The sequence below is a fragment of the Colletotrichum jinshuiense genome, chromosome 7 (genome assembly GCF_051148585.1).
Source record: "Colletotrichum jinshuiense chromosome 7, complete sequence".
Classification (NCBI taxonomy): domain Eukaryota; kingdom Fungi; phylum Ascomycota; class Sordariomycetes; order Glomerellales; family Glomerellaceae; genus Colletotrichum; species Colletotrichum jinshuiense.
Genome location: NC_139314.1, coordinates 3,368,222 through 3,382,416, shown reverse-complemented (window position 1 = coordinate 3,382,416; position 14,195 = coordinate 3,368,222). Strand labels below are relative to the sequence as shown.

The 14,195-nt window shown below is 49.2% G+C and overlaps 5 protein-coding genes across 5 annotated transcripts; 3 read left to right on the top strand and 2 right to left on the bottom strand.

Moving 5' to 3' along the window:
- Positions 1 to 3,588: 3,588 nt before the first annotated feature.
- On the top strand, positions 3,589 to 5,713 carry EsH8_VII_000875 (Cation/H+ exchanger; the record flags this gene model as incomplete). Its single annotated transcript, XM_083271008.1, has 6 exons — positions 3,589 to 3,637; positions 3,696 to 3,764; positions 3,871 to 3,977; positions 4,064 to 4,620; positions 4,702 to 4,750; positions 4,802 to 5,713. The coding sequence occupies 6 exons, from the start codon at positions 3,589 to 3,591 to the stop codon at positions 5,711 to 5,713; spliced, it is 1,743 nt and encodes a 580-aa protein (XP_083128565.1).
- A 308-nt stretch (positions 5,714 to 6,021) lies between these two features.
- On the bottom strand, positions 6,022 to 7,676 carry EsH8_VII_000874 (uncharacterized protein; the record flags this gene model as incomplete). Its single annotated transcript, XM_083271007.1, has 2 exons — positions 6,022 to 7,318; positions 7,381 to 7,676. The coding sequence occupies 2 exons, from the start codon at positions 7,674 to 7,676 to the stop codon at positions 6,022 to 6,024; spliced, it is 1,593 nt and encodes a 530-aa protein (XP_083128564.1).
- Positions 7,677 to 9,794: 2,118 nt separating this feature from the next.
- On the top strand, positions 9,795 to 10,793 carry EsH8_VII_000873 (uncharacterized protein; the record flags this gene model as incomplete). Its single annotated transcript, XM_083271006.1, has 1 exon — positions 9,795 to 10,793. The coding sequence occupies one exon, from the start codon at positions 9,795 to 9,797 to the stop codon at positions 10,791 to 10,793; it is 999 nt and encodes a 332-aa protein (XP_083128563.1).
- Positions 10,794 to 11,247: 454 nt separating this feature from the next.
- Positions 11,248 to 12,373, bottom strand: EsH8_VII_000872 (uncharacterized protein; the record flags this gene model as incomplete). Its single annotated transcript, XM_083271005.1, has 2 exons — positions 11,248 to 12,164; positions 12,217 to 12,373. The coding sequence occupies 2 exons, from the start codon at positions 12,371 to 12,373 to the stop codon at positions 11,248 to 11,250; spliced, it is 1,074 nt and encodes a 357-aa protein (XP_083128562.1).
- A 950-nt stretch (positions 12,374 to 13,323) lies between these two features.
- Positions 13,324 to 13,794, top strand: EsH8_VII_000871 (uncharacterized protein; the record flags this gene model as incomplete). Its single annotated transcript, XM_083271004.1, has 1 exon — positions 13,324 to 13,794. One exon carries the CDS (start codon positions 13,324 to 13,326, stop codon positions 13,792 to 13,794), a length of 471 nt encoding a protein of 156 aa, XP_083128561.1.
- Positions 13,795 to 14,195: the final 401 nt, after the last annotated feature.

The following is a 14,195-nucleotide window of genomic DNA, read 5'->3' as shown; positions in this document are numbered from 1 at the left end:
ACTGGTAGTCGGACTCGACCTTTTGAAGGTTATATGGCAGCATATGCTTTGCCTTTTGGCCGTATCCGATGTCACATAACCTTTCCTCGGCTTCACAAGACTATGTCCGTCTCTCTTACGTGGTTCACTCAATAGGAAATTATTGAGCGTTTGGATTGGAATGTTATGCCGAGTATTTCAAGTCACATGTGTCATTTTGCAGAATAACTACAACAGAAGCAAGTGTTGAGTCGGCATTTGTCCCGCAAAAGTAGATCAGCCTGCATCAGGTGACATGTGCGGTTTTGATTCAATCTGTTGAAACGTTTTAGATGCAAATTTCAAAGTGTCCCCAACTTGGTAAGTCTCAAAAGTGGCATGGAGTGATTGCGGTGATCGATCGAGTATGGGAAAAGAAAAGGCATTCTGAACCGTTCGTGCTAATAGCACATGCTCTAGAAAGACGCAGCTTCTGCTATGCTATGCGAAGTTACACGGAACTATATTAAAGATTTTACTATATAATAGACGGGAATGAAGGCTGACGTTGTCAAGACTGCATCCTGTGCCAATCATTGCCATGTTTCAACGTGCAACGCTCAGGTGTTGGGATACGTTGGACAGATGCTGCACATTGAGCTGCGAGCCAGATGAAGGGCGTCATTTGATTATCGACATACAGGTACATAAAATCATTGATGCTTTTGATTGAACTATTCGATGTTCCTTGTCCGCACCTGGATGTGGTGCATCAGCTTTTGTGCTAAGTGGCTGCCATGGGTGACTAAATCAGGACCATCGGATGTCATCTGTGACGAAGCATTATAGACTACCAAACTATACCCTCAGTAAGTTCAATTATTTTCTTACGTCAAAATTGTTCAGTGGTGACTTAGGACCATTGCGTCCCATAACTAGGTAGCCACCCTGGCGGTTCGCCGAAGACCGTAGGCCTCAGACTGTGACCCGAGGTTCCTCGCGAAGAGTAACAGTTCCCCGAATGCGTAACCGAAATCAATACCTACCCTGTCGAGTATGGCTTTTCACTACGCGTTCTTTGGGCTGCTTGATCGACGCTGCAGTCTGTGGTCAGAAACTCGCGGCTGTTTGAGATGGTGTACCTGTGAGCCAGGAGACGAATGACAGGGCCTAGCTGGAGCAACTTGGTTACGCTATCGCTGACCCCTAGATTATGAATGGAAGGGTCATCTTTTTTGTCATCACATAAAAAGTGAAAAGTAGACAACGGATTTAAGGGCAGCTTCGGCAGAGGTTCATTCCATACTGTCTGGGTTGAATAGGATCAGCAGCTGAGACGGGACCAGAGGACCTAGTCTCGCTTGAATTTTTACGTATATTGCTTTGTCGGTCCGTCGATGACGTCCAACGCATCCTAAAATGTAGTTCACATGTCATCAGCACACGATGGCCGTGAATATTTGATGAGGCGTGTCGCTTTCGAGAGTCTAAATAGGAAGATTCTAAGGACGGGAATTTATCAACCGTCAGCATTTACCCCGAGGTTACTCGTCATATTCAACAAATTTGTCACCTTGGTCACGTCGTTGTGGAAAAGAAGACACGAGAAGGCGGGATGCAAAAGTAACCTGACTTTGAGCCGCCAAGCGCGAAGCGCCGAGCCTCACCAAGAAGCGCCCAGCGCCAGGTGGCCGCAAGGTCATCCAACAATCCCTGCTGGCCAAGCAGTCCCAAGAACACACAAGAACACAGGCGCCCTATGACAATGTCCGACCAAGACAATTCCTCCTTGGCCGGTTCAACGGTGGTCGTCACATCGGCAGCGCTGCCCGGCTTAACCAGCCACGCCGCCCTTGCTCCACTTCCACCTAGCGGAAAACAACAACAGGACCTGCTCCCTCCGCTTGGCGCCGAGGCTGCAGTGACACCGCCGTGAAATACGGGCTCCTCCGCCGAGAGTCTGAGGGCGGGCCACAAGCCTACTTTGACGACATTTTGTCCAATGACGACTCCGCTATCCGCCGACGGCCCTGGACGCCCAGTCACTTTGTTAAGACACTAAGATTCTTGTCCAATATTCGCCATTCTGGGCAGTCCACTCTATTTCTCTGGGCAGGTTTTGGCCGCCCCCCCTTATTGACAGTTACCTGACAATCTGTTTGCCTCAAGGAAGTAATGTTGTACCAGTTTCCCATACCTAAGCCCTCCCCGCGCGTATTGCGCGCTGTTCCCCGTGGTCGTCTCTTCGTCCCGTCTCCCACCTGTCGCCATCTCCGCCCGCCGCCCAAAATTTTCTTGGCATTCCGGGGAACGACATTCTACTTGACCTCAAAGCATTGACATTCAAAAATATGATCAGCCAACTCCATTGCAGTATTCGATTGAACTCGGAGACATGGACAGTGAGCCAAGCTACTTGGCTACTCATAAATCTCTCATATGCCACAGCAAGGAGAATCTGCTCAACTCCACACTCTCACATAGATACGGGTCTCCCAGGAGATTAACACTTACCGCCGTCCACTTGCGAGCTTCCATCTGAAGGCCTGTCACGGACCTCTCTGAAGCACTATAGACGCTGACATCAACCCCAGACTGCCAGCCAGCCATCTTGGCTTAACTCTGTGAGGTTTATGCGGTATCCGCCGTCTCCTTGCCTTCAGCCAGTTTCAAATTCTTCAAGGTCCAGTAGCGGGAGGTAAGACGCGTCCCTGCCCCCCACGGATTTTCGTCACGGAAACACCAACAATGACAAGCGCCTCCCTGACGAGACTTCTCGATGTAAGACACCTCCAGCCTAGTGTCCGAAATTGACCAGAAGGATGGCAAATCCAAATCTCGACTCGTAAGCAATGGCGTTTCGCCAGACGACGTTGCGACTTGGTGAACCAGACAGCGCCGCTCTTGGCTCATTCTTTTTTCTCTCTGACCCTCTTTCCGAGTGGGAGGTGCAATAGCCGGTGTCTCCCACCTAGGTACCTGACCAGGCCCTGTCTTCCCGTGCTTCTCCGAGGAAACCGTTCATAGCCACAGGTAGCAATAATCCGCTATCAGGATCTACGGGGTGTACTTGGCTCTGAATCAGAAGCGTTTGTGATCCATATTCCATTTCCAAAATAACATCCCCCCCCCGCGATCTGCGGCCAAGACGCTCCCTTTTGGTCCGTGGCCAAGTGCGTCCCTGGTAAACATACCACTGTTAAATAGACCGACTCTCGGCGCTGAGGAGGAATCACTCGCCCTTCCCGCCGCTCACCAGACCATTATCCATCAGCAGCGCTGGGGTACCGGGTGACCGTCATACCACAAGGAGCAAAGGAAACGTCTATGTCCCTCGTCATTTCAAGTTTTTGCTTTCTGACTTCATATCTTGCGGGATTTTCTTCATTCTCTAGACACACTGTTCATAATCCTTTATCTTCTCTTTCAGAACCTGGTTGAAATCTCTTGTCTTTTTTCTTTCCCCCAGACATTACAAGCATTCATCGTATGAGCACCAGCTAAAGAGATCTTCCCCCTACTCAAAGCCCTTGCCGGCCAAGGCAGCATACCTCATCACTCACACACCACGGCCTCTGGGCACACGGAGATCCAAAAGCTTGGAGGTGAAGCCACAATCAAACAGCCAAGATGCCTACTCTTGATCCTAGCGAACTGAATGTTGTGCTTGCCGTCTTTGGTGGGTACCCCAAGCCTTAGACCATTTGACTCTGACTAATCGTTGCTTTTTTCTGCAGGAGGGTTCATCATTCTCTATGGAATTCTCTCTGTGAAGATTAAAAATGCGTGGTACTTGGGCGAGGCCTGTAAGCTGTCCCCTGACGATCTATTTAACCTGGCCACTCTTGCATTGAAGATGCAGACATGCATCCTGACAAGCCAACATGCGCTGATATGTTGCTTCTTTTACAGTACCGGCCGTTGTGTTGGGTATTTGCCTTGGTCCAATAGCGGCCAAATTCCTCGATAGCGAGAGATGGGGCTCGGCCGTTGCTGGCCAAACTAATGACATCACTCTCGTACGTATAGCCACACCAGGTTCTCAGACGTAACATGGGAACACCGGGTTGTGGGCTATTGTACTGACTGGTTCTTCGTTTCATAGGGCCTCATGAGAGTTATGATTGGTATCCAGCTTGTCATGGCGGGCTACCAGCTTCCCGCGAAATACCAGAAGAACAAGTGGAAAGACATGCTCGTTCTCATGATCCCCATCATGACACTGATGTGGTTGGCTACCACCATCTGCATTCTTGCCACCATCCCGAAAGTAACCCTTTTGGGAGCCATGGTCATTGGATCCTGCGTCACCTCGACCGACCCAGTCTTGTCCCAGGCTGTAGCAAAGGGTCCCTTCTCCGACAAGTATGTTAGACGCTCATTGCGTGAGATCATTTCTTCGGAGGCCGGTGCAAACGACGGGTTCGGGTTTCCATTTTTGATGCTTGCCACATATCTCATGCGGCACGCAGAGGGTGCTGATGTGCACTCCGACGACTCGACTTTGCATGCCGTTGCCCGGACTCTCCTACCACGAGCAGGAGATGTTGCCCGCCAGGGCGGTGGTGTCGGTGTCGCGCTTTCAAACTGGTTCCTCGAAACCTGGCTGTACTTCGTTTTGATGAGCATAGCCTATGGAGTCGTGGTGGGAACGATGATTAGGTTTGCTCTGAAGTTTTCTGTCAAAAGGTAAAGTCATCGGGAGACAGAAGAGGCAGCGCAGCGGCGCTAATAGAAATACAGGAAGTGGATCGACTCCGAGAGCTACGTGCTCGTGCCAACCGCCATTGGTGTAAGCAGTCAGAGAAGGAGAAGATCTTCCAAGTCACTAACACCTCAATAGCTCTTCATGATGGGCACATCTGGAGCCATCGGAACCGACGATCTTTTATCCTGCTTCGTCGCTGGCAGCGCCCTCAACTGGGATGGAGAATATCTAGCCGAGGCGCAAAAGCGACACGACGAAGTGAACGCTAGCATCGATGTGCTTCTCAACTTCGGCGGTTTCATCTACCTTGGCACCATTATCCCGTGGAGCGAGTTCAATTCCGACATCACCGGCATCAGCCCTGGCCGCCTCTTCGGTCTTGGTGCGCTTGTCCTCGCTTTCCGTCGCATTCCCGCCGTGCTTCTTACTTATAAGCTTATGCCGAACACTATCAAAGACTGGAAAGAAGCACTCTTCATGGGATACTTTGGTCCAATTGGTGTTGGGGCTGCATTTTATGTTGAGCACGCCCGTCACTTGTTCCCCAAGCTCGACGAAGCAGCTGGGGATAGCGAGGTGACCGACTTGCTCCGTGCGATAGGACCAGTAGTTTACTGGCTTGCGCTCTTCTCGATTATCGTCCACGGACTTTCAATCCCTATTCTCAGCCTCATCTACGAGTACATGGGCATCCAGCCTATTCAAGAGGACCCCGTACAGCTCAGACGCCGGTCAGTCCGTGTGCCTCCACCTTCAAATGCTGTCGAGGCCGGCAGAGACACTATTATAGCATTCAACCGCTTCTCACGACCGAACCTTTCTACCGAGTCACTGTCCCACATGGGCGATGACGACTCAACCGTGGCAGATGAGAAGATAAGATACCCCGATCTCGAGTCAGGTCTACAGCAAGCTAGACAAAATGCCCAACTATCGCCTCGTCGAAGCTTCAACATCCCACGAATAATCCCACCTCGCAGCCTTAGTCGGCCACGAACGAGCGCTAGCCAAATCAGGTTCGACCAACCGCATGTGACGCAGGACTGATGATATGCGGGAGGGTCAGATGTCGCAGAAAGGATGAGAAAGTGAGGATTGGGCATAATTAATGCCAGATACCCTTGCAGCGCTGATTTGCAACAGCAATTATGTGTTAAGGTCCGATTGGAACTTCAACATATTCTCGCAGTCCAGTCATTACCGATGATCCCTAAAGTCGCTCGTTATCACTTCGAAGATAGACGGCTGTCTCGCGTGGATCCGGCATACCACAATGAGGTCAAAATTGAATAAATACTTTAAAAAAAAAATTGAAACATGTTACCCTTGATTACTAACACTTATATGCTATGCTCCTAGGAACTTTTATCCTTGATAAAACTATCCGCTGTCCACCCATTGACCTTGGAGTATGCATCAAAGCTAGTTGTTCCATTCAACACTTCGTAAGCCTTCTCCCGAGTACACGAATCCTTATTCGCAATGCACCCGGCAATTGCCTCACCTGCATTTTTACCTTCATACCAAGCGCCTTGTAGAAATCCAAAATACTGTGGATGAGTTGCCTCGCCAGCAAACCACAAGTTTCCAAGGTTGGCGCGCAGGTTCTGGTGCATTTCCAGGGTCAAGGAAGGCGGCCAGTTTGAATATGACCCGAATGCCCAAGGCTCCAAACTCCACCGAGGGTAGAAGAAATCAATGGGATCAGCGATATTCTCTCCAAACATGCGTCGTAGAACAGTCATAACTTGTTTCTGTGTAGTCTCGAGGTCCTGCGACTCGACTCGATATGCCTGTTGTTCAACAACTGTAACGAACAAAATACCGGAGCCAGGTTCAAATTCAGAGTGATCAAGCGACTGAAACAGTGGGAAGTAGCCTCGCTGCAACGAATCAGCATACAAGAAGAACTGGGTACCATGGTCCCAGAAGATATCGCTCTGTCGAAACTGCATGAATATTTTCGTGTAGGTGCCCATCGTCATGGAGTGAATAGCGGTCCGTTTCCACTTTGGCAACTCCGGCGAGAAATTTACCACCTCTTTTTGTAGTACACCTAATGAAAACGTACAAACGGCATAGTCGGCTACTATGCAGCTATCGTCGTTGTTGTAAATTTCGACCCCTTGGGATGTGTAGGTGATGTCCTCTACTATGGTGTTAAGTACTAATCGGGTATCGTTCTTTAGTAGAAACGTTGATGCTTCTTGTTTTATAAATGTAGAAAAGCCACGGGGGTCATGTACGAAATTGTTTTCCTCGGCCCAGCGGTAGAAGGTGGTGTTGAAGCTGACGACCGAGTATTGGTGGGACGTCTTCTCGGGCGGGTTCGCATACTCAAAGTCCATAGCAAGCCATTCAGTGGCTTGGGAGAGCGGATCATTTCCAGGTTTCCAGTTGGCTATAGAGAACCCCGCACGGGCACTGTGGTCTTGGAGGTTCTGGCGGAGAGTGTAGCCAGCGTCTTGTTCATACTGCCGATAGGCATCTTTGTACTTTTCATTCACGTCCTCGACATCGCCGGAGTCGACTTGCCCCTTCTCGGTGAATACCTTCAGGCTTTCGAAGTCTGAAAAGGTGTTGATGATTTGGTGTTTCTTTGCCAGAGTCCAAATTGGGTTCTCTTCGGTTGAGCTATTAGTGCCCTGTACCCTGTTTATGCATGTCAGTTGCCTGTTCATCATTTGCTCAGATGGATATCAATGCTGCATTACCAGTTCGCGCCCAGCTCGACGAAGTACTTGCCATTACCATCAGGACGGTTGCCGAATGGACGATTGAGCACACGTCCACCGATTCGATCGTTGTACTCGATAATGACAAAATCAGTCACGGATGCATTGGAGAGAGCCTGCGCCGCGGTAATCCCTGCGGTCCCTGCGCCTAGTATGGCCACTTGTGTCTTTCTGCACCGAGAGTTGCTGTTTGAAAAGCTTTCTGGTCTTGGGGCAGCTTGAACGGAGACAGTTAGCATGGCAATAATACCAGCTATCCATTTCAGTGTCGACATAGTATACGTCAAATGCTACCCTATAAGGGTCTTAGAATATATGAGTACTGGATTTTTAAATGTGGGAAAAAAAGAAAGAAAATAGTGGTCATGGGGCTGGGAGGCTATGCTTTAAGCCTTCTCTGTTGTTATACATAAGTAAAAAAAAATCTTGAAAAGTTACAATGGAGAGGCAATGTCTTATTAATAATTATGAAGGGCCTCATTTGTTTTCCAGTGCATTCTCTTACTATTGTTTGTTTTGGTTGATTTCGGTAATAAATTTCAACAGAATGCGAGGTTTCTCATGAGGTATGGCGTAGAGAACCTCAGCTGAGGGTGTTGGATTACTCAGCCAGAATACAGGGAGCTGGCCAGCAGCAGCAGCCGGCCGCGGCAACGGCCGCGGCAGCGGAACCCGGAGATCCAACCTCCGGGCTGGCAATAGTGATATCTTCACTACTGCTGCTGCTGCCAACCTACCTACTCTTCTACACACAAGACAACAGAAGAATACAGCACCAGTTTTGATCCTTTGATTATGTTCGATTACTCCCGTACGGGTACCCTGTGATTCCAACAGAGGGTTATCTTCCGAAACAGAGTGGGCGTTTTAACTCGTCCGGCACACCTCGAGGCGGACCGAACCGCTGGAAGTAAACGACTAGTGAAGTTTCGCTGAGTTTCTAGGCAACATTCCATGCTAATCTGCCAGATATGACAAGATCTCGGAATAAGCCCTGATTCATACCTGGGCTCTTGCGCTGCATACCACACAATTCTGAGTCTAAATTCCAGTTTTGGGTCTGTTTCGGATCAGCTTGGACTTTCCGGCAAAATATCAATTCAAAAGATTATCATGTAGAGATAGAGAGAAACACCAAATAATTCTGGGCAGATCACTGGTTTAACGGATCGAAAAAGATTTCGCGGCTCACCGCGCATTTTTGTATGTCTCCAAAAATGCTTCAGTTTTGTCTCGGACCCAATTGACTTTACATGTTAGAGAGAATAAAAGACTGCTCCTTGTGTGGTAAGGGAAGACTCATGAAGGGTAGTTAATGAGATACTAGATATATGTCATTAGATTTGATGTAACCAAACGGATGCTTTTTACCGATGCATTGATTTGCGACAACAATTCCACGTTAAGATCCGATTGGAACTTTGACATGTTCCCACAGTCCAGTCATTACCGATGGTCACCAAAGTCGCTCGTTGTCATTTAAGAAGTGGACGGCTCTCTTGCGTGGATTTGGTATACCACAATGAGATCAAAATTAAAGAGTTTTTTTAAAAATGAAAAACGAACCTAAGTCGTGGGCCATGAGATGAATTGGGACAGCGCGATGCCATTTCAGTCTGCGGTGGCCTGCCATCGCCGGACTTCACAAAGCTGAAAGAGTGGCAATTGTCGACCATTTGGGCTCCGGGGACTTGGGCTTCTCGATTACCTGAGTTGGCTGTCGTCGAGGTCGGAGAAAGGGTACTTATTGGCGTTCCCGGAATCCCGGCATCTAACTTCATTAGTCTTTATTTCTCTTCTTTGATAGGCTCAAGCCACGTGCAGCAACGTCTCTGCCCAGATACCAGAGTAGTCATTATTAAAATTGACATATTGGCTTTAGGCCACCAGTCGTAATAAATTTCTTGGTTTATAGTCTCATAAGGTAAGCACGCTTAAAACCGGACCCTCCGTCCCTGGAACCTACTATCTGTAGAGAGTGACTAGCCCGAAAGGAGAAAAAAGGTCATCAGGGCGAGTCATGAATCAGTGATGGGGATGGCGAAGGACGAAGAAATGACAAAATATGACAACACATCAATCAATTTTAATCCATAGAATTTTCATAAAGAGTCGGCATTAACAGCTTTCAGTTTTACCTATCGCCGGAAATGGTCTCTAAAGCGTACGGTGATTTGTAAGTCATATCTTCACAAGTAAATGCTCTCCTGCAACGGATCCACAGCGCCGTGTTGACTTCTTAAGTGAGTTGACTACATAAGTGAACCACTTTCCTCTCTTGCTTCCACTCGACTTTAGAATCCAACTCCTCAATATCGCACCATTTACCCTTGTGATAATAAGCAAGTGTTGTTTCTCATCATTATTTCTTTGAACCCCTCGCCTACGCAATCATGTCACGCTACGCTGAATCCCACGCTAAGCCAAACGGCCCTGGCGACGCGCGCCCAACAGCCCTGCAAATCATCAAAGACGAGGGCGTTGAAGACAAGCTCAAAGGCGAGGTCATTGTCATCACCGGTACATCTTCTGGCATCGGCATTGAAACTACTCGCGCCCTGGCCGCCACTGGCGCCACCCTCTTTCTCACGGCCCGAGACGTCGCCAAGGCCAAATCCGCTCTCGCTGGTATCTTTGAACCTTCCCGCATGGAGATTATCGAGATGAACCAGGCAAGCTTCTCTTCCGTCCACGCCGCCGCCGCCGCAATTCTCGCCAAAACCTCCAAGATCCATCTTCTTGTGAACAATGCTGGCATCATGGCCATTCCCGACCTGCGCCTAACCGCCGATGGCCACGAACTCCAGTTCGGCACGAACCACCTATCACACTTCCTATTCTATAAGCTCTTGGAACCCGCTCTGTTCGCTGCAGCCTCCCCCGAACTCCCGTCCCGCGTCGTCAATCTCTCTTCCTCGGCCCACAACGTCCACGGGATCAATGAATCCGACAACTACGACTTCCAGAAAGGCGGCTATGACGCCAGTGTGGCCTACGGCCAATCCAAGACGGCCAACATTTACATGGCCAACGAGATCGAGCGTCGCTATGGCTCGCGCCACCTACACTCCACGAGCGTCCATCCCGGCATTGTCCAGACAGGGCTAACCCAGCACATGCCTCCGGATGCCTTCAAGGGGATGGAGTTCTTATACCCCACCATGAAGAGTGTCGAGCAGGGTGCTGCAACCTCGGTGTGGGCGGCTGTCAGCAAAGCATGGGAACATGCAGGCGGCAAGTACCTTGTCAACTGCACTGTGGCAGAGCCGTACCAGGATGGGGATGACAAATTTTCTGCGCTCGGGTATGCCCAGCACGCCTATGATGTGGAAAAGGCGAAGCGGCTATGGAGGGACTCGCTTAAGCTTGTAGGATTGCCGGATGAGGAGTAGGGAACCAAGAGGGACTTAGCTCTGAGTATGCAGTCAAACTTATGATTTCCTTTGATAAAAATATCCCCATGAATCGTGGGGCCATACAATTCGTGATACTCTTGTGATTAAATGATACCGCCATTGCCTTACGCGGCGCCTATTTGCTAGACCGTGGTGCCACCGTAAAACTCCATTAGTCTTCGGGTCCTGTAAGCTTTATTGCACCAGGGCAGCTTGCTTTTCTCTCTCACACATACAGAACCAGGTTACAGCTTTGATTTTATTGCGTCGATTTTCCACTCACACGGGCATCCTGTGATACTGAAGGAAGTTTACGGAACCGTTTTCAGGGTCGCCGTTGGCCTATTTAAAGCTAAGGTATAATCCATGGTTAACAGTACTATAAGAATAGTTCCTATTACCCGTTTGCTGGCCATCTTTCACTTTCTTTGAGATATATTTAGCATAACGGCTACCTTGTCGGCTTGGAGAGACGCATAGGCTCCTCTCCTCTGAACAGTCTCCAGCGGTTACTAGCTTCAACTAGATCATCGCATCCCTCCACTACCCACGGCCACTTCGCAACAAAGCCGGGGGTGGCTTCCCAGTTTCGCATGTCATGCGGTTCGCCCCAAACAATAAGTCCCTTGCGGCCCGCAGTGACCTCGTCCTCATCACGTCCTGCTGTGAGGGGCAGTGTCCGCATAGGTTTGGGGTCGGAGACAGTGATGGTAATGGGTATACGCTGCCGTTTTTGAGCTGGTGTGACACTCATGAGCTCACCGATGAGATCTTGTAGCAGCTCCCAGTGATCGAAATTTCCTTCGTGCCTTATAAGATTGTCACGGACACATGGGAAGGGAAAAAGGTTGATCCACAGGGAGTGTAAGCGGGTCTGCTGGAGGTGGGTTGGAACGAGGGAAAAGGGAATATTGGGGTTCAGAGGGTAGACGGATGTGTCGTCACGGTACGGTCCGCTGATGGGACAGGTAGTTGGGGAGGGAGGTTTATCGGTCCACCCTGTGAGAAGGGTGTTGAGCGTGCGCTTGTTTGAGACGAAGGCGCGAAAGACATTGTATTGGACAAGATGGAGAAGATGATCCGCTGAAAGGGAGAAGACGAAGGACGGGGGTGTTAGGGACTTCTGGGCATGGACCGCGGCGGTGGGCGGTGGCCCTCGAAGGACACAGGCCCGTTCAGGTGTGAACCTTGATGCTCTGCCGTGAGCGTAAGGTGGCCGGGGGGAGACATGCGTGGCGGTTGGGCCTTGAGATGCTGAAGAGGCGTCTTGGGGGGGCCAATCATCAGGTTCGTCGAGGCGCCAGCGCTTGACTTGGAATAGGGGCGACGTCTGAACAAGTCCCGGGTCTTGTTCCTTAATCCGCAGACCTTCAAAGCTTATGAGCTCAGCATGGATTGAGACAATGACAGAAAGACTCACGGTGTGCTCTTTGGTTCCTCCGGTTTTGAAGCTTCCTGCGCTGCTTGTTGGCCCTGGCCTCGGCGTCGGCGTCGAGGTGGTTGGGATGATCGCCGACCCTGTCCGCTTCGCCCTCGCCTAGGGACGGAGAAAACACAATAACGGAGTCTTTCATCATTCTTAATTGCCGGGCATCTAGTTTGTGTCGTTGTTAAAACGTACTGGTAAGCAGTGAAGAAAGTAAACCGACCGGGCCTAGTCTTCAAAGTCGAAATGTGTCGTGCACTTAACAACGTCAATCAACATAAGCTAGACAAGGGTACGCACCATGCGTGCGTGAACCCTAGTCTGTGGGATCAGCTAGACTTAAGAAGGAGAAAATGTCATCGAGCGAAGCTAGGACAAAACCAAGGGGGCTTCGGGCCGCTTATTAAACTTTAGTAGAAGATACACTAGGCCGAAAGGGGCTAAAAAGTCATCACAACGAGTCATGGGTCTGCGATGTGAATGGTTAATGGCAGTACGGAGTATGAGGATCATATCAATTGATCTTGTCCGTGAAGCATCATTCATAGAACGGCATTAATTCGTGGATTTACCCCTATCGCCGGAAAGTCCTATGGCTCGGATGACACGGAAGCTAAAGTAAATGTGGGATAGTAACAATGTCATTCCGCTTGAAACCTGAATAGGCAACGCGATATACAATTACTGTTCTCTTTTTCTGATGCCCCACTGTCTTGAAAGGGGCACTAAAGAAGGTATATGTAAAATGGAGCTTATTTAGACTTTTGATTTCTTACTGTATACAAAATACAGCTTAGAAACTGCAGTGGCGAAGTTAACAGCGCCAAGAGTATCTGCTACGAGTGTATGCATAACCCCATTATGATCAGTTGTCGCAGCTTACCAAGCAGGCTGCTCGTCCCATCCATGCCCCTTGAGGGAAAGTCAAGTCAGGCACCCAGGTTGACTGCAAAGTTTCCAATTAGCTGATGTTAGATAATAAGGAGACCATCCTGCCGCATGTTCAAGTTAAATAGACGGCAAGCCCAACGTCTTTCAATTATTCCACTGCCTTCAACCACAATCCATATTTCCCTCAAGATTTCAAACGCTCGCTTCATCATGGCCTCCACTCCATCTTCTTCAGACATCAGAAAGTCAATCAAGGTTACAGCTGAAGCCTTCTTGGCATCATACGAAGACGGTGCAACTCAGAACGACCCCGCCATCATCAATCGCAACGTCACACCGGATTGCACCCGCCACCTACTTCCTTTATCAGTGCCTGAGGTCCTAGGCCTGCCGGCAGACTTCAGCATCGACAATGCGACATTCCAAGAGGTCTATGCGAAGGATATAAAATTCCTCAAGTTCCGCAACGGCGTCATCTCGAACTTGGTCATCGACACTGATGCCCGCCGGGCTGCGTTCACGTCTGTCTCGGAAGTTTTTGTAGTCAAGACTGAAGAGACGTACCCCTTTGAGTGCAGTTTCACCTTGTACTTCAATGAAGATGGGTCTAAGGTGAAGAAGGTGATTGAGTTCCTGGATAAGGATGGAACTTTAAAAATGGCAAAAGCTTCGAGTGTATAGATAGGCTGTTTCGAGTGACATGCATCCTTGAGATGCATCTAGCCTCCATCTTGAACAAGAGTTTCAGCGGCTATTGCTGTTCGATTTCTACAGCAAATTTAGGTTATTCGCATTCGTTTCTTGCATTAATCTAGTTCTTTACAATGCTAGTGAGTGTATTGGGAATATTTAGGCTGAAGTTCAACTTTTGAGTCCGTCTCCTTTCGAGTTTAGGGGGAGGGGGGGTTGTCCACGAGAATGCGGCCAGTCGCTATCCCAGAGACTCTACCAGGAGCTATCTAGAGCGCTTGATTAACATAAAGTAGTAGATGCTGAATTATATCAAACCTCGCGATCCTTACATGCTTAATCTGTGTCTTTATGCTAACCAATTATGCAAAAGTGCCAATATATCGAATCTG